Source organism: Chlorocebus sabaeus, chromosome 1 (genome assembly GCF_047675955.1).
Source record: "Chlorocebus sabaeus isolate Y175 chromosome 1, mChlSab1.0.hap1, whole genome shotgun sequence".
NCBI lineage: Eukaryota > Metazoa > Chordata > Mammalia > Primates > Cercopithecidae > Chlorocebus > Chlorocebus sabaeus.
This window is the reverse complement of record NC_132904.1, coordinates 58,468,746-58,494,441: the sequence shown is the minus strand read 5'-3', so window position 1 is coordinate 58,494,441 and position 25,696 is coordinate 58,468,746. Positions and strand designations below refer to the sequence as shown.

General features: G+C 43.3%; 1 protein-coding gene and 1 pseudogene across 7 annotated transcripts in view; one reads left to right on the top strand and one right to left on the bottom strand.

The window, feature by feature from the left end:
* Positions 1-220: 220 nt before the first annotated feature.
* Positions 221-1,410, bottom strand: LOC103241426 (non-selective voltage-gated ion channel VDAC1-like; annotated as a pseudogene).
* A 7,717-nt stretch (positions 1,411-9,127) lies between these two features.
* Positions 9,128-25,696, top strand: part of DNHD1 (dynein heavy chain domain 1) — a 76,458-nt gene continuing 59,889 nt past the window's right edge. The window contains exons 1-8 of one of the 7 annotated variants that reach the window (XM_073018779.1): positions 9,153-9,840; positions 10,122-10,204; positions 10,308-10,381; positions 10,661-11,498; positions 15,309-15,482; positions 21,185-21,388; positions 21,467-21,577; positions 23,903-24,059. In XM_073018779.1, the coding sequence (XP_072874880.1) occupies positions 10,318-10,381; positions 10,661-11,498; positions 15,309-15,482; positions 21,185-21,388; positions 21,467-21,577; positions 23,903-24,059 (1,548 nt within the window). In that variant the 5' untranslated portion in view covers positions 9,153-9,840; positions 10,122-10,204; positions 10,308-10,317. Of the gene's footprint in view, positions 10,382-10,565; positions 11,499-15,308; positions 15,483-21,184; positions 21,389-21,466; positions 21,578-23,902; positions 24,060-25,696 lie in introns of all 7 variants that reach the window. The other 6 variants (XM_073018771.1, XM_073018775.1, XM_073018793.1 and 3 more) reach the window with 6 other exon arrangements.

Here is a 25,696-nt window from a genome sequence, read left to right as displayed (position 1 = left end):
CTGAAAGGACGTTTTTTGGAATTGAGTTTATTCTCTATCTCTGAAAGGGTAACATTTTAAAACTGAATTATCTTTAGCCTGGAAATCTAACATACTTAGCCTGGAAGTCTAACATTTAGCAATGCTTGCATCCCAAACATACAGTAAAAGATACACTAAATTCTAAAGGTAGCTCTGCTGCAAAATAATGTAAAAATAAATAATTGTACAGTATTTATGCTCAAAATTTCAGTTCCAGACCTAGTGTGTAACCACCAGCATTGTTATTCTTGCCATTCAGGACAGCTGACAGTGTCATTTTGATACCTAGCTTTAGGGTCTCAGTGTATTCTAAACCTATTAGGCGAGAGTTGTTCACTTAGCCAAGAAGGAGGTGTCAGGGTTGATCAGATACTTGGGTATTCCAAAGTGAGTGTTTGTATTAGTCCGTTTTCACACTGCTGGTAAAGATATACCTGAGAATGGGTATTTTATAAAGAAAAAGATTTAATGGACTCACAGTTCCACGTGGCTGGAGAGGCATCACCATTGTGGTGGAAGGCGAAAGTCACATCTTACATGGTGGTAGGCAGGAGAGAAAATGAGAGCCAAGTGAGAGGAGTTTCCCCTTATAAAACCATCAGGTCTCGTGAGACATTCACTACCATGAGAACAGTATGGGGAAACTGCCCCCATGATTCAGTTATCTCCCACCAGGTCCCTCCCACAACACATGGGAATTATGGGAGCCATAATTCAAGATTAGATTTGGGTGGGGACACAGACAAACTGTATCAGTGTTACTGTTTCCTGCTGTCCAGGTAAAATTGACAGTGATCTCCAACTTGTTTACTTTCTGGTAAATGGAGCCACCAAACTGTCCCATTTTCACATTAGTGTGAAGTTGGAGTTCATCAGACTTGTAGCCAACTGCAAAGTTGCTCTGGGTCACTCATGATTTTGCAACCTCAAAATTTATCTGGTAGCTAGCCAGTCACCCTTGTAACCCAGCACCAGAGCGCCCCAGATTGAAGGCCGAGCGATGTCAAAATCCAGGTTACAGTCCAGGTTGATGTGCTCCTGCTTGTACCTGGTGTTGATGTTAGCATTTTCCCCCAGTGTTAGGTGACAAGGATGAATCGAGGGTCAGCTTCAGTCCACTTGCAAGATGATCTTCCACAGTAATCTCAGTCCTAGTGTTGTGTGTTTCACTTCATAAACATCAGGCCGTATTCAGTCCGTCTGTACTTGATCTCCAGACTGCCTGTCACTTTGGTGAATTTCAGTGTTGGTTGAGCCTAAGCTTACAAATTCCAATGCATTCTCAGATTTTGTTTCCAAATCAAGTTTTATTAGGCCATATCCATAGCCCTTGGTGGAGATATTCCTGGCAGATTTGCCAAGATTGGCATACTTGGGTGGCACAGTCATCTTCTGCTCAGAGGTGGTGGTGGCAGGCTTGGCGGCAGCTATGACAGGGGCTTCATTGGGGAGGCATGGAGCAAAGCAAGCAGCTGGTGTGTAGTGCTTTTAATGGTGTTTCATTATATACCTCATAAAGTCAGAGTCCATGACTGTATTGCTCACCATTGTATCCTTATCACAGTGCTTGGCATATAATGCGTGCTCAACAAATATTTGTTGAATGAACGTCTTTGAATCTCCTCCCAGCTCAATTTACTATTAATATAACTAAGAGAAAGGCTTTTTATCAGAAGAGACAGAAGTGAACCTGCACATCTAACCTTTGATGTTATGTCAATGATTTAAAGATGTTTTACACCCAAAATCTCAGTAGGTGGTATCTTCTACACTTAATAAAGTCACAGATCAGTCAACATCTAAAAGACCCCATCTGGAGCAAATCACTCTGCCATTCTAGTTTCCATAGTTTCCACCTAATTTCTAAGTCCTATAGTTCTGCTTAAATATCTCTTGAACCCTTTTCCTTCTCTCCATCTTCATTGTTATTACCTTAACCAAAGTTTTATCAGCTCTTCTTTTTTTTTTTTTTTTAGGTGGAGTCTCACTCTGCCCAGGCTAGTGTGCAATGATGCTATCTTAGCTCACTGCAACCTCTGCCTCGCCTTGCAAGTCTCCTGCCTCAGCCTCCCAAGCAGCTGGGATTACAGGTGCCCATCATCACACCCAGCTACTTTTTGTATTTTTAGTAGAGATGGGGTTTCACCATGTTAGTCAGGCTGGTCTCAAACTCCTGACCTCAGGTTATCCACCTGCCTTGGCTTCCCAAAGTGCTGGGATTACAGGTGTGAGCCACTGTGCCCGGCCCTTTAAAATTTTATCAGCTCTTACACAGATTACAGCAGCAGTCTCCTAACAGCTTTTGTTGTTGTTACACTTTAACATTTTTTTAATTTAATTTTTAAAAAAGGAGTCCCTCCAGCTCCAGCACAGAGACACAGGCTCAACAGAGTGCTTCCTAATAGCTTTTTGTCTTGAGTCTGGACCCCTTTTGATTAGTTAGGAATTAGCTTAGTTACATGTAATAGAGATTCTGTTTTTCCTTTTCTGGGTATGCCCCACATTCATCATATATTCACATATTCCACAGATATTTGAGTGACTGGTTTTACCAATTTTAGCATAAGCCCTGCAGATACAGAGCTGAACAAGAACATCCAATCCGTTTTCTCTTGGAACTTAACGTAGTTATGTGAAAGTTAATATAGGACCAGTAATCACAACTGTGATGAATGTTATAAAGAAGAAATGTATCTTGTAATGGAAACATACAGTAGTGCAAACTTTTTCTGTTTGAGGGATGAAGGAGAGCTTCACTGGAAGTGATTTTGAAGCTGAAACCCAAAGGATGAATTAAAATTAACCAGACAGGCCTGTCATGGTGACTCACACCTATAATCCCAGCACTTTGGGAGGCCAAGGCGGGAGGATTTCTTGAGCCCAGGAGTTTGAGAGCAGCCTGGGGAACATAGTGAGACCCCATATCTACAAAAAAAAAAAAAAAAAAATTACAAAACCCAAAATATACTGGGCATGGTGGCACATACCTCTAGTCCCAGCTACTTAGGAGACTGAGGTGTGAGGATTGCTTGACCTCGGGAGATTTGAGGCTACAGTGAGCCGTGGTCACCTCACTGCCCTCCAGCCTGGGTGGCAGAGCAAGACCCTGTCTCAAAATAATAAAACAAACCAGACAAAAGACAGGGAGAAGGTCTGTCCTCCTTTCCTTCAAGTCTTTGCTCAGATGTCACCTTTTTATTAAGGCTTACTCTGATTATCCTATTTAAATGGTAAACCATACTCCCCTTAGACATTCCTGATTCCCTTTGCTTTGTTTTTTTCCATAGCACGTATCACTTTTCACATGCTATATAAGTTTATTCATTTTATTCTTTTTTTTTTTTTTTTTTTTTTTTGAGATGAAGTCTCGCTCTGTTGCCCAGACTGGAGTACAGTGGCTTGATCTCGGCTCACTACAACCTCCATCTCCCAGGTTCAAGCGATTCTCCTGCCTTAGCCTCCCAAGTAGCTGGGACTACAGGCACCCATCACCACACCCAGCTAGTTTTTTGTATTTTTAGCAGAGATGAGGTTTCACCGTGTTAGCCAGAATGGTCTCAATCTCCTGACCTTGTGATCTGCCTGCCTCAGCCTTCCAAAGTGTCATTTTATTCTTTATTATCTGTCTCTCCCACTGGAATGTAAGCTCTGTAACTCAGGAATTTTTGTCACTGTTTCTGTTTTGTACACTGATATAACTGAACATTGTTTTGTACACTGATATAACCAAACACTGAAAACAGTGCCTGATGCAGTTGATACTTAGTAAATATTTGTTGAGTGAAAGGAAGCAAGAAAGAATAGTCCCAGAACAAATGTATAGAACTTGCCTTTAGAGAGAGAAAGAGCATCTCTAATTGGTAACAGGAAGGAAGGAGGAATGGATAAGAGCAGATCTAAATGTTTTTAAAATTTGGCATTTGGAGATTGCGAGGATTCCTTTTATTTTATATTTTATTTTATTTTATTTTATTTTTATTTTATATTTTATTTTATTTTATATTTTATATTTTTTATGTTATGTTATTTTATTTTATTTTATATTTTATATTTTATTTTATTTTATATTTTATTTATTTTATTTTATTTTATTTTATTTTATTTTTATTTATTTTATTTTTTTGAGACAGAATCTCACTCTGTCGCCCAGGCTGGAGCGCAGTGGCACCATCTCTGCTCACTGCAAGCTCCGCCTCCCAGGTTCACACCATTCTCCTGCCTCAGCCTCCTGAGTAGCTAGAACTACAGGCGCCGGCCACCATGCCCGGCTAATTTTTTGTATTTTTAGTAGAGATGGGGTTTCACTGTGTTAGCCAGGATGGTCTTGATCTCCTGACCTCATGATCTGCCTGCCTCGGCCTCCCAAAGTGCTGGGATTACAGGTGTGAGCCACCACACCCAGCCCCGAGAATTCCTTTTAAATAGCATGTGATGGTTAGTTTTGTGTGTCAACTTGGCTAGGCTATGTTATTTAATCAAACACTAATTTGGGTGTTACTGTGAAGGCATTTTTATAGGTATGGCTAATATCTACACTTAGTTGACTTTAAATAAAGGAGATTACTCTTGATAATGTGGGTCAGTTGAAAGCCTTCAGAGTAAAACTGAGGTTTCCCAGAGAAGAAGAAATTCTGCCTCAAGACTCCAGCATCAGGCCAGGTGCAGTGGTTCACACTTGTAATCCGAATGCTGTGGGAGGCCAAGATGGAAAGATTGCTTGAGTTCAGGAGTTCAAGGTTTCACTGAGCTATGATCTGCACTCCAGCCTGGGCAACAGAGTGAGGTTTTGTCTCTAATAAAGTAAAAATTTAAAAAAATTAAGAGGAAAAAATAAGGCTATATCATTAACTTCTGCATGAGTTTCTATCATGCCAGCCTGCCCTACAGATTTTGGACACTTACCAGCCCCCACACATGTGTTAGCCAATTTCTTAAAATATATCTCTTTATATGAATGCATATTATTGATTCTGCTTCTCTGGAGAATGCTGATTGATAATACAGCATCTCCTTTTTTCAAATAGAAGATAAAGTCATCATCTGAGAATAAAGCAGAAGGAAATGGAAGATGAGAGAGTACAAGAGGTTTGAAATACTCATTGCCCAGAATGGAGGAGTGAACTGACAAAAGAAACAGAGTTTTAGGCAGTGTTGAGGGTTCAGCAGAGCTTACTGAACAGAAATCCTTTCTGTCTTTGTCTGAAGAGCTTTGATTTTGTTTTGTTGTTGTTTTTGTTTTTTGAGACAGGGTCTTGCTCTGTCGCTCAGGCTGGAGTGCAGTGGTGTGATCACGGCTCACTGCAGCTTTAACCTCCTGGGCTCAAGTGATCCTTCTACCTCAGTCTCCCAAAGTTTTGGGATTACAGGAATGAGCCACTGCACCCACCTTTTTCTTGTTTCAGGCCTATTGTGACTCAGGTACTCCTCCTTGCCCTTTTATGAAAGAGTTGTCCATGCTCTTTATTCATGCCCTCACTGAATCCTTTGTCTTGTTCACAGTTATGTCAAAATGAATAACAATCAAACACTTAACAATTATATCAAATGTCAACTACTTACCAGGCTCTATTCTAAAGCATTTTGTGTGCATTAATTCACTTAATCCTTACAACAATACTATAAGGTAGACATTATTATCTTCATTTTCAAAAAGTGAAACTGAGGTAAAATATCCCATGACTAGTAAGTGATGAAGTTAGGATTTCAATCCAGGCAGTCTGATTCCAGAGCCTATCTTCTTACTCACAAATGAAGATTGTTATACATTCATGTATTTTTTTTCCACGAATATTTTCTGATCACGTACTCATGGTGCCTAGTATAGGAGCTGGGGATAGAGTAGGCAGCAATCAGAATCTCTGCTACCATGGAGCTTATGTTTCTAGTTAGGGGAAATAGGAAATAAATAAGTGTTTATATGAAATGGTAATAAGTGCTATGGAGAGAAGTAATGCAGATAAAGAGGATAAGAATGTTGGGGAGAGAGTTGCTATTTTCTGTTGGGCAGTTAGGGAAGAACTCACTAATAAGGTGACATTTGAGCAGAGAATTAAAATGAAAGAGTAAGCCTTGAGAGCATCTTGAAGAAGTGTTCACTCTTCTACTGTTCAACTAGTTGTGTAAGCCACTAGTGGTCCCTAGTATCCACTGTCTCCCTCTTTCTTTACAAAAAGAACCTCTAAATTTTCTTTTGGCATATGACCACTGAAAATAAAGATTAGATTTTGTAGCTTTCCTTACAGCTAGGTTTGGTCATGTGATTGATGTATGCAGTTGCCAGGCTGTGCCCTTAAAAGAAAGGGTATGCCTTCTCCTTTCCTTTTCCGTCCGTCTCTCTAGTTGGGATAGGACCCGGCACATGGTGGTAGATTACTTTGGACCTTAAAGATGAGAACTACTTCCTTCGAGAAGGCAGAACAACTAAAGGCTACCGTGGTAGCCTCAGAGTATTTATATTTGGATGGTTATATGAGAGAAAAAAACTTATCATGTTTAAGCCATGATATTTTGGGTCTTTTTATTACAGCATTTGTGTGGTAGGTAGAAGTTTTAGATCGGGGTCCCCAACCCCCAGGCCACAGACTGGTACCAGTCATGGCCTGTTTGGAACCAGGCTACATAGCAGGAGGTGAGTGGTGGGTGAGCAAATGAAGCTTCATCTGTATTTACAGCCACTCTCCATCACTCACATTATTACCTGAGCTCTGCCTCTTGTCAGATCAGTGGTTGCATTAGATTCTCATAGGAGCATGAACCCTATTGTGAACGGCACATGCTAGGTGGCATGCTCCTTATGAGAATCTAATGCCTGATGATCTGTCACTGTCTCCCATCACCCCCAGATGGGATTATCTAGTTGCAGGAAAACAAGCTCAGGGCTCCCAATGATTCTACATTATGGTAAGTTGTATAATTATTATATATTACAATGCAATAATAAAATAAGTAAAGCTCACAATAAATGTAATGCATTTGAATCATCCCAAAACCATTAACCCCTCCCCTGGTCCGTGGAAAAATTGTCTTCCACTACACTGGTCCACGGTGCCAAAAAGGTTGGGGACCACTGTCTCTGAGATTTCCTGCTCTCTAGTATATATCTCCCTAGTATATCCTGCATATTCCATGGGACTGTGAATATGACAAATTTTACTTATGTGATTAGATTATAATATATGGCATAGTTGACTGTAAGAGCGATTGTCTGGGTGGGCCTGATCTAATCACATGAGCCACATGAGCCCTTTAAAAGCAGAGTGTTTTCTTTATGGTTGCAGAAGGGGACATCAGAAAAGTGTGAAGCATAAGAAGGGTTTGAGGCACTATTGTTGGCTTGAAAATGGAGGAACCACATGTCAAGGAAGACAGGTGGCCCCTAGGACCTGAGGGTGGTTCCTGGCTAATGGCCATGAAGAAAACAGGGACATCAGTCTTACAACTGCAAGGAACCAAATCTTGCCAACAACCATAAGAGCTTGGAAGTGGATACCCCCACACCCCCCACCCGCTAGAGCCACCAGATGAGTAGCCCGGTCAACATCTTGACTTCAGGCTTATGATACCCTGAGCAGAGAATCCAGTCAAGTCATGCTGGACATCTGATCTACAGAACTGTGAGATACTAAGTAGCTGTTGTTTTTAAGCTGCTTAGTTTGTTATAACTTGTTATGCAGCTCCAGAAAACTTGTGTATTAGTGAGGGTTCTCCAGAGAAACAGAACTGATAGGCTGAGAAGTCCCACAATCTGCTGTCTACAAACTAGAGAACCAGGAAATCTGGTGGTGTAATTCAATCCAAGTTTGAAGGCCTGAGAAGCAGGAGCACTGATGTCCACGGACTGAAGATGAATGTCTCAGCTAAAACAGCAAATCCACCAGCTGTCTGTTTAAATTCTGTTTAGGCAACAGATTGTACAATGTCCATCCACATTGGTGAGGATGATCTTTACTTAGTCTACCTATTCAAATACTAATCTCTTCCAGGAATACCCTCAAAGACACACCCAGAAATAATGCTTTACCAGCTATCTGAGCATCTCTTAGCTCAGTCAAGTTGACAAATAAAATGAACCATCACGGCCAAGCATGATAGCTCGCACCTGTAATCCCAGCACTTTAGGGGGCTGAGGTGGGAGGATTGCTAGAGGCCAGGGGCTCGAGACCAGCCTGGGCAACATATTGAGACCCTGTCTCTATAAAAAAATAACAATCATAACTTGTGTATCTCCAAACTGATACATAAGCAGACAGCACAGCATGTGTGTAGTCTGTGAGGTGGGAGCATGTCTGGTGTGATGCAGGCACAGCGGTAGTAGAGTGTGAATATGGAGAGAGAAGTCTATAGAGGTAGCAGGCAGTTAGTTAGCAATTTGTAGGCCATGATAGGACTTTGGCCTTCAGTTGAAGGAATTAGATAAGGGGGCATTAGTGAGCTTTGAGCAGAGGAGTGATAGGATTGGCCTATATTTGAAAAGGATCACTGGCTGCTCTAAAAAGAATAGATTATAGGGGCAATGATGAGAAGCATGAGAAGGGTTTGAGGCAAAGAGAACAGTTCGAAGGCTGTGTGGAAAACCCAGGTGAGAAATGATAGCAGCATAGACCAAGGTTGTCATACTTAAGATGGTGGGAAATAGTTGGATTCTGGATATATTCCGAAGGTACAACCAACAGAATTTCCTGAAGGATTACTTATGGAGAGAGAGAGAGAGAGAGAGAGAGAGAGAAAGAGAAAGAGGGGTAGAGAAGGGGTTTGGAAGAGGTCTCAAAGCTGACTCCAGGGTTTTGATGTAAGAAACCAGAAAGGATGGATTTGCCATTGACTGAGGTGGGAAAGACAGTGAAAGAAGCAGCATTTCTTTGGTGGGGAGAGGGTGGTTAGGAGCCTGCTTTTGGACATTTTAAGTTTGAGATACCTATAAGCTCTCCAAGTGGAGACATTAAGTAGGCAGTTGGATATACTAATCTGGATTTCAGAGGAGAGGTGGGGCTGAATTTGTTTTTTTTATTTTAATCATTCACTTTTTTTTTTTTTTTTTTTTTTTGAGACGGAGTCTCACTCAGTCGCTCAGGCTGGAGTGCAGTGGGGCGATCTCACCTTCCAGGTTCACGCCATTCTCCTGCCTCAGCCTCCCAGAGTAACTGGGACTATAGATGCCCGCCACCACGCCCGGCTAATTTTTTTGTATTTTTAGTGGAGATAGGGTTTCACCGTGTTAGCCAGGATGGTCTCGATCTCCTGACCTCGTGATCCACCCGCCTCGGCCTCCCAAAGTGCTGGGATTACAGGTGTGAGCCACCACGCCCGGCCTCATTCAACTTAATTTTTAAAAATCAGCCCCTCCATAAGCTCTCCCCCCAAAAATCCCTCCCCCCGTGCCAAATAGATGTTGAACTCCTTGAGATCAAGGATTTTGTTTTATTCAGGCTTCTTGTGGGGAGGTGGGATAGGGTAGATGGATACGTTGGGGGTTGGGGTGGGGAAGTACCAAAGACTTACCAAAGACCTGGCACTAGTTTAGACACTGTATAGATATAAACACCTGCTTATGACACCCTCTGGATTGCTAGTCTCCTGAGTCAATTGTGCTGCACGTTCAGAGCCGGCCTGGTCCCCTGCAGGTCCCTGTCCCAGGCAAGCCTCAGCCCACAGGTTCGGCCTGGTTCGGCCCCTCCTGGCTCGGGCTCTCCCCTCTCGGCCCCGCCCATATCGGACCCTGGCCCCTCCTCTTTCTGGCTTCCCCGGATGCTCCTGGTAAAGACTCAGTCCTTCTGGGATCTTGTAACGGTTCTAACTGCTGGGTGCGGGTGGAGCTGCGGGGTGAGTCCTCGGCTCGGGATCCGTTTCTCTTTGTTCCCCAGGACCCGCTCTCGCCCCTGCGCTCAGGACCCCCTCCCACAGAGTCCGCCTCCTCTTCCCCGCGTTCCCAGCCCCCCTCCTTTGCCCCTTCTTAACGTCTTCCCCTACCCGCATCCTGACCGTCATTTGCCTTGCCTGCTCCTTGGCTTTCTGTCTTCACGACCTCCTTAGCCTATGGGCGAAGACGTCATGGGACTGGGGCTTTGCTGCCTCTGAGTGACGACCTGTTACCCGTTTTTCAGGCGATCGCCAGCTCGAGTGCAGATTTCTTGCTGTGACTGAGGTTCAGAGTGAGCTCTGTCGGTGTGTCAGTTTGCCTTTTCAGGTGATTGCACGTGTGTGTGCCAGTCTCTCCGTGTATGGGTGGCTATGATTAGGGTGAGCCTCGGACTGGAACTCAAGTCTAAGTTCATTCACTGCTTCAGCAGGCACTCTTCCATGAAACCTCATCAGAAGATTGGGCTCTCTTCCCTTGCCTTGCCTCCTAAATCCCCTAGGCCAGGTGAGGGGGACAGGGTATTGGGAGGTAAGAAGGAACTCTTCTGCCAGGAGGGCTCTTACCTCTTTCTTAGGCCTGCTCCTTACCAGAGTCTTTGGGGAAGCAGTAGGGAGGGCCTGAGGATCTCAGGAGAGGCTCTCTGCTGGTCTGGCTCTGCTCTGTAGCTCCATCTATTTCCCTGTCCCAGGTCTTTTCTTCCTCCTAACACCATTGACTCTGACCATCCCCTGCCCAGAACCTGAGGTCCCTTCTCTGGCCCCTCTCCTGGGCTGGCCCATGCAGGTGAGGCCCGGCATCTGGCATCCTGGAACTGGCAGTTGGAGCCTGAGCTGTGGGCACGGTCACTTCGACAGCAGTTGAATGCCCAGCTCCTCATGGTCCCAGAGGAGAAGAGGGTAGGTTTGTCTTCTGATGAGACATCATCTGATGCCCTTAAGTCTTGGCACTCCATATGTGTCTTGGACAGCAAAGAAGAGCCCTTGGCCTGTCAGCAGAGACAGAGGCAGTTCGTGAAGCCAGCGACTGAGTCAGAGCAGCCCACAGTGCTGGAACTCCTGCTAGCTGAGCTCCGAACTCTGTTCTCAGCTGCGTTGCAGGACAGTAGCCCTGCAGCTTGGCGCTATCTGCATGCAGTACTGGGTCTGCTGCCTCCATATCGTGAGTTGCTAGTTGGCCACCTTGATTTGCTGCCCTTCCTGGAGCAGCTGTACTGCTGGGCACCCTGGGTCCAAACCCACCTCCATCTGGACCTGCTAGGTGCCATTAACCAGGCCTTTCCTCCAGACAGCTCTTTGTTAGACAGTGCTTCCCATGCTGACTGCTGTCCCCAGAAGCAGAGGCTCCATCACAGGCCCCCATGCCCAGCTTGCCCTTTTGTGCAGGCCCGGTGGAGTAGGCAGCAAGAAAAGGAGGAGCTGGCCACCTGGCTGCGACCATTGACACTACCCGAACTACAGCGCTGCCTGGGCATTGTTGGTGCTCAGGTGGCCCTAGAAGAGGCTGTGTGGCTGGATGGACTTAGTCTCCTTCCCTTGGCACTGGCAACGGACATCCCTGTACAGTATGAAAGCAGTGACACTGACAATGCAGAGGAGGAGCCTGTTGGAAGAAGAGAGACCAGGTAAGTGAGGGACTCAGTCTAGGGCTTTGAGCAGAGGAGAAAAAGGAGCTGTTTTATGGGTGCCTGTAGGGTCACTTGGAAATTTAGATCCAGCTCTCTGTTGATCATAGGGATTAACCCAACTCCACGCAAAGCTAGTGTGAGGCTACTTTCCTCTCCCTTTTTCTCTGCAAAATAAACCCAGTGGTGTTAGTGTTAATCCCCATGGAGAAATACAGAAATTAGTGAAAATCAGAAGTCAACTATGAGGCAGCCAAAGCTTTAGAATAACAGCTTGACTTTTCAGTTTCCAGGCTTCTTTCTTAGATGATGCCAGAAGTCTCCTTAATTCTTTTTCTGTAATTCATTCATAATCACTTAACATTGCCCAGGCCTACCGTGAGTTGATTCCTGGATGCTGGGTCTTTCCCTCAAGGTACCCCTAAGGGAATGCATGTCTGAGTGTCCTTACCACATGTATGTGAGTTAAAACAGCTCCAAGGCAGAGTGGAGTTGGCAGCACTACTGGATAGAATTTCATTTTGACCCTTCCAGAGTCTTCTTGTCCTGCCAATGTGGGCACTCTGGCCCCTTGAGTGATATTTTTTTCTTTTGTTTCTTTTTTTTTTGAGATGGAGTCTCACTCTGTTGCTCAGGCTGGTGTGCAATGGTGTGGTCTCGGCTCACTGCAACCTCTGCCTCCCGGGTTCAGGTGATTCTCCTGCCTCAGCCTCCTGAGTAGCTGGGACTACAGGCATGTGCCACCATACTCAGCTAATTTTTGTATTTTTAGTAGAGATGGAGTTTCACTATGTTGGCCAGGCTGGTCTCGAATTCCTGACCTCATAATCCGCCCACCTCTGCCTCCCAAAGTGCTGGGATTACAGGCGTAAGTCACTGCGCCCAGCCCTGTTTTTTTCTTTTTAAAAATATCTGGCTGGCAGAGCTCTCTACAGGATTTCAGAATGCTTACGGAGACCTTCTCTTCTCAGCGTTCTTTAACTGTAGATTTTTTTTTTTTTTTTTTTTGAAACAGTCTTACTCTGTCGCCCAGGCTAGAGTGCAGTGGCCTGATCTTGGCTCACTGCAACCTCTGCCTCACAGGTTCAAGTGATTCTTTTGCCTCAGCCTCCCGAGTAGCTGGGATTACAGGCTCATGCCACCATGCCCGGCTAATTTTTGTATTTTGGGTAGAGACAGTGTTTCGCCATGCTGGCCGGGCTAGGTTTCCAACTCCTGGTCTCAAGTGATCTGCCCACCTTGGCCTCCCAAAATGCTGGGATTACAGGCATAAGCCACCGCGCCCAAGAGAGTTCTTTAACTTTAATCTTGGAATTCTTCTTGTCCTCTGACCTCATTTTCTAGACAATGCTTTGCAGCTGTCTGTGGCACATTTACTGTTTGGGAAGAAGGCTAGTTTTACCTTTAATTAAGCTTGACTTCTGCAGTTTTTGCTGTAAGTTTATGGCTGGGTGAAGTCTTTCCATTAAAGCCTAATGTTGGATAGATAGGTAGGCTCCTGGGGTGCTGATGGAAGGTGGCCAATGCCACAAATTTATGGTAGGCCTATCGGAATCTTTTCCTTTTTCAAAGAGCTGCCCTGTGCCCTGAGTACAAGTTTCATTTCCTAGGGGAACTTAACTGAATTGGCATGGGCTGAGATGTTGGGAAGGGATCAAGTTCTTTGTCCTACCTTTGAACCTGGCAGTAAACCTCTAAGGTCTAGCTAATATGGCTTCATTTGCATTATGTTCTCCAGGAGTGGCTTCCCAGGCATTCATTCATTTAATAAGTGTTGGATAGCAACATTTATTAGGAACTGCAAGATTCTAGGGATACAGAAGTGAATGAGACAGACTCAATCCCTTCCCTTGAGGTATTACAGTTTAGTTAGGGAGAGATAGTTAAGTTGGTAACAAGTAAAATATAATTACAAATTGTAATAAGTGCTATAAAACGAAAGAATACTGTCTTTTGCCTGGCTGCTCCTCTGGGGGTGGGGGAGAGAGAGAGAGAGAGAGAGAGAGAATGTGTGTGTAGTTAGGGGAAAGTACCTGTGGGGAGTGTTCAGGTCTAGATTAGATTAACAAAAACATTGTCGCAGGTTAGGAGGTGAAACAGAGTTTCAAGGAGGAGGGAGCAGTCAGTAGTATTACATGTTAAATGAGACAAGTAAGAAGAATGAAAATGTTCATTGGCTGTAGTAACAAGGAAGAGGTTAAGTTTTGTGGGGAGGAAGCTAGATTGTGGTGCATTGAGGAGTGAATGGAAGATGAAGTAGAAATCGCATTTTACAATTTTTTGGTGAAGCTTAGCTTGAAGGAAAAAGACAAATAGCAGGGCAGCAGCTTGAAAGAATTTTGGTGTCTGGGTAGGAATTTTTTTTTTTTTTTTTTTTTTTTTATGGAGAGATGTTGATAGCCCTTAACATAGTGCTTGAAAAGTAGGTGCTCAATAAATATTCATAGACTGAACGAATAGACTAAGGTAACAAGAAGAGTAGATTAAAAATATATCATAGAGAATAAGGGATCCAGAGCACTGATGGAGGAATCAATCTTACAGAGAAGAAAGGATACCTCTTCCTCTGAAATTGGGGGACAGATAAGTGTGTGGGAAGGCAACTGAAGTTGAGGGAATTGGCTAATGGCTAAAAACTTCAGCTTTCTCCAGGCAGGGAAGGAGACAGAGAATGGGATGGAACTGGGAGCTCAGCTGGGCTTGCATGGGGTTAGGGATAGCAGTTTGAGAGGCCTGAAAGAGGTAGCTGCCTGAGGACTTGTGTGAAGACATCAGAGCAGAATGAGCCCACAACTGATTGGACACCAGGAACCTGTAGAGGAGCAAATGTCCTTGGTTTTGTGATCTTCTGAATATACCATATCATATAGGACTTTGCTGAGAAAATGAACCTATAAGAGCAATTATACCATTTAAGATGTCCTGATCTAACACAACAGTTCATCAAGGACATATTTATAAAGGTTATAAACCATATTGTTGATATGAATTCTAAAATAGGATTGCACTGTTATCCCTGGGGAAATTTGTGTTGATCTAAGTTTGGGTCAGTTAGTGATACTGGTATATTCTGACTGGCTAAGTCTAAGTTAAATCATTCCCGAGTTTTTTTGTGTGTGCTCTCAGGTCACCCCGACTAAAAATTATTAGTCATTCCCTTTTGAGTTATTGGTAACTAATTTCCATACCAATTTTCTTGACCAGAATGCAGAAGAGTAAGAGGATGAGCGTATTGGTGCAGGCTTGAGGGGGCCACCATTAGATCTTGGCAGGAAAGGAAAGAATATGAAGCTAGAGGTTGGGTGATGGTGGGGGAAGAGCAGAAAATGTAACAGGCATGGAGATCATTCAGGGTTGGAAAGCACGTATAATGGAATCAAAGATAGAATATTAGATCTGAAAGGCTAAGAAGGTTGAGCTGGGAGGGGAAATCCAGTACTGTGGACTTACATAGCTATGAGTTGCGAAAATAAAGTCTTCCCATTATTTGTACACAGTATTGTGTAATACTGACTTCACGGTAATTACAATCAATCCAGAATGATTATTTGTTTATCAGAAAGGGAGAGGTTGCTCACACACATGTTTGTGTCAATATTGTTGCCTAACTGTGTTGCATAATACACTATATTTGCCCAGTATGTGGTATCTTTGAATATAGATGGTAGTCAGGCTCTGACAATGCCATGTCAGGTCTCCTCAGGCACCTGATCTAGCTCCTCCTTTCACTAGTCAACAGTGGCAAGGCCTCCCTCTAAGGTACTTGACCTTTTTGCTCTGCCTTTTCTCTCCTGACTTCTTGTCATACAGGTCTCAGCTTGACTATGAAGTTCCCAGGGAAAAGACCCTCCAAAAGAGCAGCACTGGCTTCTCACCTGAGACTTCCTTCCTGGGTAGCCAGGTGATGACTGCTCTGAAGACAGAGAGATACCTGAAGAAGATCCATTTCCTCTATCTCAATGTGGCTCCCAGCCGGTACTTTAGGTGAGAGCCTATGTCCAGGCCCCTTCTCCTCCCACTGCCTGGTTTCCTTCTGTGCTATCTTCCGCCTCCTCTTTCTCCGCGTGTGCACCCCTCTCCCTGTCCTTTCTCCACATACTCCTCCTCTGACTCCAGTGTCCCTCTCTCTTCCCTTCTCCTCAGCCTCCTCCTCCTTTCCACTCTCTACCTCCCCTTCACTCCCCTTTGCTTTTGCAGACTTTTGTCTTACACATCCTTTTCTCATGTTTTGCTCTTCTTTATTCTATCCTAGAATGATAGAAACATTTGTTCATAGCCTCAGAAACAAATTTTATGTTGATCTCTTCCAACTCCAATGGAAGAATCATGTGTTTGTTTAAATCTTTGCAGTGTCAGGAAAATTTTTTTCCAGGCATCTTGTTCCTTAGACTGAATCAAAGTCTGTGTTCTTTTAACTTCTACCTCCTGGTTCTAATTTATCTATGTGGCTGTAAAAACAGGTCTCCTCCTTCCCCATGACTCAAGAGGCATTTATTCACTTCCTCTCATTAGATCCAAATCACACCTACTTTTAAAAATTTATTATTCTTCTTATTATTTTGAAGCAAGGGCTCACTCTATCACCCAGGCTGGAGTGCAGTGGCGCAATCATGGCTCACTGCAGTCTCAATCTCTCTGGCTCAAGCAATCCTTTCACTCAGCCTCCTGAGTAGCTGGGATTATAGGCATGAGTCACCACACTCGGCCAGTTTTCTAAAATTTATTTTTTGTAGAATGAGATCTCACTATGTTGTCAGGCTGGTCTGAAACTCCTGGGTTCAAGCCTCAGCCTCCCAAATTGCCAGAATTACAGGCATGAGCCACCATGCCCAGCTCAAATCTCACCTATTTTTAAAAGCCCTATTCAAGTCCATCTGCTCCCAGAAATAATTGTAGTAATTGCCTTTAACCAGGCTCTTCAATATATTAGGCACTGTGCTAATAAACTCATGACATGGGTTACCTAATCCTCATCTACCAGGTAGGTGCTATTATTATTTCGGTATATGAGATGAGTGGACTGATACATAAGAGAGGTTGAGTAATTTATCCAAAGCTACATAATAAGTGGTGTAACTAGGATTTAAACCTAGGACTATCTTAATCCAAAAGTTTATGCTCTTAAGCAGTATCTAATACAGTCTCCCAAAAAACCTTATTTCCTGCACACACTGATCTCTTGAACTTAGGTAGCACTAATGATCAATATCATTCATTAATTTACTGATCAATTCATTTAATAAATGTTCACTGAGAGCATCTGTCAGTTATTAATTGATTGTCTGTTGATTCTAATTCTCCTCCCTCTCTGCTTTGTGATACTGAGGCTGAGATTCTGCAAACTTTTTCTCTTTTTTCAGCTGGCCTCCTATTAGGTTTGATTAATGGAGAGTGCTAGGAGACTGGACAGCAAGATAAGAGGGGAAGGGACTTGCTGCTTTGTTTGCTTGCTCTTTCTGCCATCATCGCCTCAGCAATGGTCTTTCACCCTGGCATCAGCACTTTCTTTTTTCTTTTTTGAGACAGAGTTTACTCTTGTTGCCCAGGCTGGAGTGCAATGGCATGATCTCAGCTCACAGCAACCTCTGCCTCCCTGGTTCAAGCGATTCTCCTGCCTCAGCCTCTGAAGTAGCTGGGATTACAGTCATGTGCTACCACACCTGGCTAATTTTGTATTTTTAGTAGAGACAGGATTTCATCATGTTGGTCAGGCTGGTCTTGAACTCCTGACCTCAAGTGATCCACCCACCTCAGCCTCTCAAAGTGCTGGGATTACAGGTGTGAGCCACCGTGCGTGGCCCAGCCAGCACTGTCTGAATCAGCCTTTTCATAACGCTGAGAGGTACCAACACCAGCTGGTAGCCCCTTTCCTTCAGAGTTCTTTTTGTTGTTGTTGTTTTCTTTTTTTAGACAGTCTTGCTCTGTTGCCCCGGCTGGAGTGCAGTGGCAGGAACATAGCTTGCTGCAGCCTCCACCTTCTGGGCTCAAGTGATCCTCCCACCTCAGCCTCCCATGTGACTGGGACCACAGGTGCCCACCACCATGCCTGGCTAATTTTTAAATTTTTTGTAGATATGGGATCTCACTTTGTTGCTCAGGCTGGTCTCGAACTCCTGAGTTCAAGCTATCCTCCCTTCTCAGTCTCCCAAAGTGCTGGGATTACAGGCATGAGCCATTGCACCCAGCCCCATTCAGAGTTTTGAGTCTCAACTCTGCAAGGCCCCCCCTCCAATCTCATAGCTTCTAATAACCCGAACCTCTTCCATTTGTTCCTCTAGTTCTGGAGCTGTTTTTTTTTTTTTTTTTTTTTTTTTTAAATGGAGTCTCGCTCTGTCGCCTAGGCTGGAGTGCCGTGGCAATCTTGGCTCACTTTAATCTCCACCTCCCAAGTTCAAGTGATTCTCCTGCCACAGCCTCCCAAGTAGCTGGGATTACAGGCACCTGCTAATATGCCTGGCTAATTTGTGTATTTTTAGTAGAGTCAGGGTTTCACCATATTGGCCAAGCTGGTCTCAAACTCCTGGCTTCAAGTGATCCACCCACCTTGGCCTCCCAAAGTGCTGAGATTACAGGCATGACCCACTGCGCCTGGCTTCGACATCTTTTCAAAAAATACATTCTCTTTATTAAATTCACTTTGTTGAAATGCCTAGTATGGTTTCTGTTTTACTGCCTGGACCGTGGCTAACATGGTATCTGGTATTATGAGTGGCCCCAGGAAACTAGCCTCTAATATAGGATCTTCTTTGATTTGGTAATGTCCTTGGCCTAAAACAGTATTGAATTCCTTGCTAATGGGAAATAGGATACTAGTAATCCATGACACATAGTGGCATCACAATTAATTAAATTATCACTTGTGGTTGAATGTGATACTGACACCTAGTGGCTGCTACACTTGACTGTCATGGCTGTAATGATAGTAATGGTGACAATGTGGGATGGAATGCCTACAAATCATAGTGGAGAGCTTACAGAAAGGAAATGACAAGCATAGGGCTTTAAACTATTAGCATCTTTTATAATCAGAGAAGCATCACGATCAAAGACAATTAGGCACATAACGAGACAAGAAACTATTGACAAGAGAACTAAAAAGGCAATGGATGATTACAGGGCCAGGATCTGCCAAAGAAGGAAACCCACTGCAATGAGTTCAGCATTTGGTGCTGCTTTTCCCCAGACAGAGGCACCTCTCAATTCCTCTCAATATAAAGGTAGTTAAATGTCAATTTTACTATACGTTCCTGAGATACTGAAAAGAGGAGCCAAGCTTTCAACAGACTCAGGGAACTAAATGAGCAAAAGTTGTAGTTCAGGCCCCATACCAAGGAGGAGGTATATTTCTGGTTCCACTTTACTCGTGTGTTGTAGCCATTTGGGGTCTCAACCTGAAGCCTGGGGGATTACATTTTTGGGTTCTCTGATGTGTTATACAGATATTATATTTCATGTATTATCCAGTTTCATATGTTATCCAGATAGTTGGCCTTTTCTAGTTGTTCTCAAGTGGGAATGTTGGTCCAAATTTCTAGCACACCATCAATGGAAATAACTTTTTCACTTGTTTCATTTTATTTCTTTATTTGCTATGTAATAGGTTTTTAAAATGTGTTTGAATTTATCAAAATTTTAATTGCATTTTCTCCAGTGTTTGATTTACATTTAGGAATTTATTCCTTCACCTCCTTTATTCCTTAAGTCTTTGCTCAGCTGTCACTTCCCCACCCTTACCACCCCATTTAAAATTGCACTTCTCCCCTGGCACCGCCAATCTCCCTTTGCCTGCTCTTTTCCCCGCTCCCTGTTGTTAATGATGTTTATCATCTTCTCTAGTAGAATGAGAGCTCCATCGGGGAGGGGTTTGGGTTTGTTGTGTTTAATGATGTATCCTCAGGGCTTAGAACAGTCTGGCATAGAGTAGATACTCAGTAATTTGTTGAATGAATGAGTGAACTAATTGCCCAGATTAGGGAAAGATTTGGTGGGAGTAGATACTGAGTTTAGTACAGAACTTGCTGAGTTTCAGATGCAAGCAAGACGGAGTTTGAGATGTTGTGGAAGCAGCTGAATGTTTGGGTCTGGGACTCAGGAAGATATTGATTTCCCACATCTGCTCTGTAGTATCATGTCATATGCCAGTTGATTCTGAGCCCTTCGAGGACAAGGACTATATAGAAGTCATCTTTATGTCCCCATCACTGACCACAATACTTGAACAGAGGTACAACTTGATAAATGGTTTAACTAAGTTCCGTAAAGGCAGGGAGTGAATTTTTCTTGAACATTGATGTATCCTCAGTGGCTTACACACTGCTTGCCTTATTAAACATTTGTAGAATGAGTGAATTTCCTCCAAAGGAGTAGTGGCCATTGCGAATGAGAAGGGTACTCCGTAACTCCTGGCCCTACACAGAAACAGCAGCCTCCATTAAGTAAGTCATAGGAAAAGGAAATACCTCTTGGGAAGATCCAGGGCTTAGTTAACATAGGCAGCCTCACTGTGGGAAGCTAAATGGCCCACTGATTAAAGGAGGGGCATGAGTCAGGTAACTTTGGTTTTAAATCCTGTATTGTTCCCTTAACTGTCTTGGGCAAAGCTTTAACTTTCTCTTTGTTTCAGTTTTCCTAACTGTAATTTGGGGATATTAGTACTATACTTGAGACACTTTAGTAACTTTGTCAAAAACAAAGCAAGGTTTTAATATGACTTGACTTAGTGTGTCCATTCTGGTATCTATCTAAATGTTCTTAAGTCACTTGCTTAACAATGTTTTCTAGAAAGTTGAGAGAGATAAGAGATAGAGGAGGGCTATTTTATCTCTTAGGCATTATAGGACCTATGATACAGCCTTTAAAGTGCTAAAAATATATGTAATACTTAAAAATATTGCTGGCTCTGAGTTATATAAAGAAAACAGAAAAATAAAAATAAATGCTTTATTAAATGTATCTAAACATAGCATTATGCTAACTGGCCTACTGTAACTAGATACACCTATTATATCACTACATATATATTGCATTTATTGTGGGATATAGGTGCATTTTGCTGAAGTAAGAGAACCCAAGACCAACTAAGATTTTTAAGATGGCTCTGAAGGTACTTGTCTAGTTAACTAGGTTGCAATTTTCCTCTTTATTTGCCTGTTTCTAATTTTCTAGTCTTCCTCTGCTTTTCTCCAATCTCGGTTACTCCACCAAATAACATTCTGATTATCTCTGCATGTCTTTCAGTACCCAAGTATGTATGTATTTTATCATTTCTAGAAATGAGAATTTTTCACATTTATCATCTCTAAAATTGTGATGCATCTTACAAATTGATGGAATATCTTATTAGAAGCATTTTTATCTTAGCATTTCATAAGATAATGCTGCAGCTTATGGTGGACAGTGTCTTAGATTTGATGGGATGTAAGATATCTGCGTGTGAAGATATTAATTTCTTGGAACTGGCTAGGTGCCTTTTTCTTTCTTCCTATCTACCTTTGGCTTTGGTTTCTTAATAATATTTGTTTCATCTTTCTAGTTTAAAAATCATTCTGTTCTCTTTCCCCCTTTTTCTCCTTTCTTCTGCCTGCCTTCCTGTTTCCCTTTTTCATCTCCTCTATCCTCCTTTGGTCTCTTAAAGTCTGACCAAGTTACCAGGGCCTTCACTGATCAGAGCTCTTTTTTTTTTAAAGGCCTTACAGCCTGATGGTGGTGCCACCCGACAAAGTGAATGCCGAGCACTACATCTTCTCTCCCTTTGGGATCTTGCACGTACATCCTGTAGAAGGTAGCGAGACGATGACACTGGGTACCTGGCACCATCACTGTGTTCTCTGGCAACAGCTCCAGTTCATTCCATTCTTTAAGTATTGCCTCTTACGCAAGTCCTTTACCTGGTAGGTAATGACAGATATGTGATTTGGTAGGAAATGGATGACAGCAACAGTATATAATCACTGACCTCTAATTTCTAGTTGGAAGAAGAATGTGAGATTGCAGGGGCTGCATCGACTCCGGAATTTCCTAGAGAATCATCTGCTCTTGGCTGTGCCCCACTTTGGAGCTGGGCTACTCCATATTAGTAGGTGAGGTATTAAAAACACAACTTCATTGAGTTTCTAAAAATTAGTTTTACTAAAGGTAATAGTATGTTTGTTGTAGAAAATCTGACAGATACAAAAAAGCACAAAGGAAAAAAACCTTTAATCCTTCCAACCACTATGAACATTTTGTTGCATATCTTTCTAGTCTCTTTTCTATCACGTATACAAAATGTGATCATACCTTACATACTGTTAAATAACCAGTTTTTTGTTTGAATATATATTCTGAATATATATTCTGAAAAGATTATATTCTATTTCATGAATAGAATATATTCTCTATGGAGAATATATGCAATATTCTCCAGATAATTATATATCTTAAACCACTTGCTCTCACGTAATTATGTGTAATGTCAGATCTGGGGGTCTAATTCAGCTGTTTGAATCCAAACTCTCTGTTCTTTCCAAGATATTACTTGGATACTTTTTTTTTTTGGAAAAGGTTGGTTATTCCTATTTTCAATATTTCCTTGCTTTCCCTATGCGACTCCTCAGCTATTCTTAGGTATATTCTGTGATAAGAGTTGCAAATTCAGATGCCTAAAGGGCCTAAGCAGGAAGTATTGAAGGAATGCAGTGGTTTAGGTGGAAGACATTAGGGAGCATGGGAAGTGCAATCTGGAGACTGCATCTAAAGAGGATAGTCACTACTCAGTTCCAACTAATTGTTGCCATTTGGGAATATAGGTCCAGTGTGATCAGCCACCTTAAATTTCAGGATTTCCTAGAAGTCCACATTTTGTTGTGAAATTTCTCACTTTTTTTTTTTTTTTTTTTTTTTTTTTGAGACGGAGTCTCGCTCTGTCGCCCAGGCTGGAGTGCAGTGGCCCGATCTCAGCTCACTGCAAGCTCCGCCTCCCGGGTTTACGCCATTCTCCTGCCTCAGCCTCCTGAGTAGCTGGGACTACAGGCGCCCGCCACCTCGCCCGGCTAGTTTTTTGTATTTTTTAGTAGAGACGGGGGGTTTCACCGTGTTCGCCAGGATGGTCTCAATCTCCTGACCTCGTGGTCCGCCCGTCTCGGCCTCCCAAAGTGCTGGGATTACAGGCTTGAGCCACTGCTCCCGGCCCAAAATTTCTCACTTTTAACTCAAATTTCAACCAAATTTTAACTCAATTTTTTTTTTTTTTTTTAAACAGAGTTTCGCTCTTGTCACCCAGGCTGGAGTGCAACGGCATGATTTCAACTCACTGCAACCTCTGCCTCCTGGGTTCCAGCAATTCTCCCGCCTCAGCCTCCCGAGTAGCTGGGATTACAGGCATGCACCACCATGCCTGGCTAATTTTTTTTATTTTTAATAGAGGCAGGGTTTTGCCACATTGGCCAGACTGGTCTTGAACTCCTGACCTCAGGTGATCTACCTGCCTCGACCTCCCAAAGTGCTAGGATTACAGGCATGAGCCACCACACCAGGCCTTCAAATTTTTATTAAAACACTGTATGCTAGCCAACTCTTAGTGACTCATTTTGAAAAACTTTTCCACTGAATTTAACCCAGTTTGCAACTTCTGCTCTAGGGGGTTTCATCCTCCAGTCTAGCCTAATCATCATGGTGTAATTAAGAGCATAAGGGCTTGGGAGGCTGGACAAATCTTATTTAGACTTTGAGTACTAGCAAGGGACTTTAGTATTTGAGCCTCAGTTTCCTGATCTTAAAACTCAGATAAAGATTTCTACATTTAATTCTGTAATGAGAATTAAACGAGACTGTGAATACGAAGTGCCACATTCAGTATCTTTCAGTAGACACTGAATAAGTGATGCCCATTGTGACCATCCTGTCTGATTATTAGGAGTCTTTTATCTTTTTCAAGGATGTTTACAGATGTGGTGTTCTCTGGGGCTTGGGAGGTATGGATAACAGGATTGAGCTTCCTCAGGGATGGGCAGCCCATAGAGAAGTTCCAGTTTCATGACATTTGATCCTAAAATTTACCTGTCCACCTAGACTTTTAGGACCCTTAGTTTTCTCTATTCCAAGGAAGAAGCCTCTGCTGTCTCTCCTTCTAAGACAGATCTTGGTACTTATTTGACCGTCTCTTCTAGCAGAGAGATCACTAGGTATAAGCACTTGCACATACCCCAAGCCTTTTCTCAGCTTGTATAGCTGAGAAAGCAGCTTTCTGGGCTTATACTCTTTCAGAGAACTCTCGAGAGGGAGCTATCACTATTGGTCACTGTTGGTAATGTTACAAGCCCTGTAACTATTTGTGCACTCTGAGGTAAGTTAGGCTGAGAAGAGGTCAAAGGTATCCAAGGAAGGATTGGGATGCCAGCTCTGACCAGCTTAGTCCTTGATTCTAGGCTTCTGCAGGAGCTACACTCTGTATCCTGGCTACCCCAGGAACTGGATCGGTGCTATGAGCTGCTGGACCTGCAGAAAGCTCTAGCCAAGGAGAAGCATAAGGCTCTACGACTGCTCCATCGTTGCCTGAACCTCTGCACATCCATTCTTCGACTGGTAAGAGGCTCTAGTTTATTGTAGACCTTTTCTCCAAGTTGAGCTCCCCAGAGTTTCAGCCTCCTTTCATTAAGTTTCTCCTGGAATCCACTGTGAGACCTGGACTCTGCAGTTGAATCAGAGCCATTTTCCTGCCCAGCAACAGCAGTTTCTACTCTCAGATGGACGAATCAATAACAGGTGTGTAGAGGCTTGGACTCGACCTTTCCCTGTGGGTTGATCTTGACCTAGGAGCAGGGAGGAGAAGGAATATATCAATGTTTATTTTGTCTGTTGTTTATGCTGACCTTTGGGAATTAGGGAATTTGAGAACAGGAATCCTGGTCTTTTATGCTGCTGAGCTTATCTTTGAACCTATCTTGAACTTTTGGAAGGCCACTGTGGTTAGTGGAAGGATGCAATGATGGAATCCTTCCTAATTATGTGTATGTTGCATCTGCAATGCACACCCCCTGCCTAGAATTCCGGGAGGCCCTCCTGTATACTTGCCTCTGGCCATGGCCTGTTATCATGGTTTGTTGTTAGGTGGGGCTGGATATTCACACAGGACTATGGCTAATTACCATGTATAGATAGTCCAGTTCTGAGAGAGGAGGCCCACCCAGGTTTTGTGAAAATAACTAATTAATGTGAAGGAGGTATACCTTGCCTGGCTTGAGCCAGGTTTTGAGTTCTACCTGTTGCTCTAAACTCCATCAGAGCAGGTTAATCACAAAGGACAGAACTCTGAAGTCCAAAAATGGCCTCAACTGCAAGGAATTTCTTTCTTTCTTTTTTTTTTTTGTGAGACAGAGTCTTGCTCTGTCACCCAGGCTGGAGTGCAGTGGCACGATCTCCGCTCACTGCAAGCTCCGCCTCCCGGGTTCACATCATTCTCCTGCCTCAGCCTCCCAAGTAGCTGGGACTACAGGCACCCGACACCATGCCTGGCTAATTTTTTTGTATTTTTAGTAGAGACGGGGTTTCACCGTGTTAGCCAGGATGGTCTCCATCTCCTGACCTTGTGATCTGCTCGCCTTGGCCTCCCAAAGTGCTGGGATTACAGGTGTGAGCCACCGCACCCGGCCGACTGCAAGGAATTTCTTTTTTTTTTTTTTTTTTTTTTTTTTTTGAGACGGAGTCTTGGTCTGTCGCCCGCGCTGGAGTGCAGTGGCCGGATCTCAGCTCACTGCAAACTCCGCCTCCCGGGTTTACGCCATTCTCCTGCCTCAGCCTCCCGAGTAGCTGGGACTACAGGCGCCCGCCACCTCGCCCGGCTAGTTTTTTGTATTTTTTAGTAGAGACGGGGTTTCACTGTGTTAGCCAGGATGGTCTCGATCTCCTGACCTCGTGATCCGCCCGTCTCGGCCTCCCAAAGTGCTGGGATTACAGGCTTGAGCCACCACGCCCGGCCGACTGCAAGGAATTTCTATTCCTAGGAGGAAACAATAACTTCTGTTGATTGCTCTTGGATGAAATCTTAAATGTTTAAAAATACCTATAATAAAACATTTTCACAAAATTTTGAATAGTCAAATTCCTTCCCCTTCTAAGAATTACCTATCCTCCTTATCCTACTCTGTTTTCCTTTTTCTGTCTTCCTTCTCACCTTTAAAAGTACTATATAATTTGCTTACTATTTTTACTAATGTCTCATG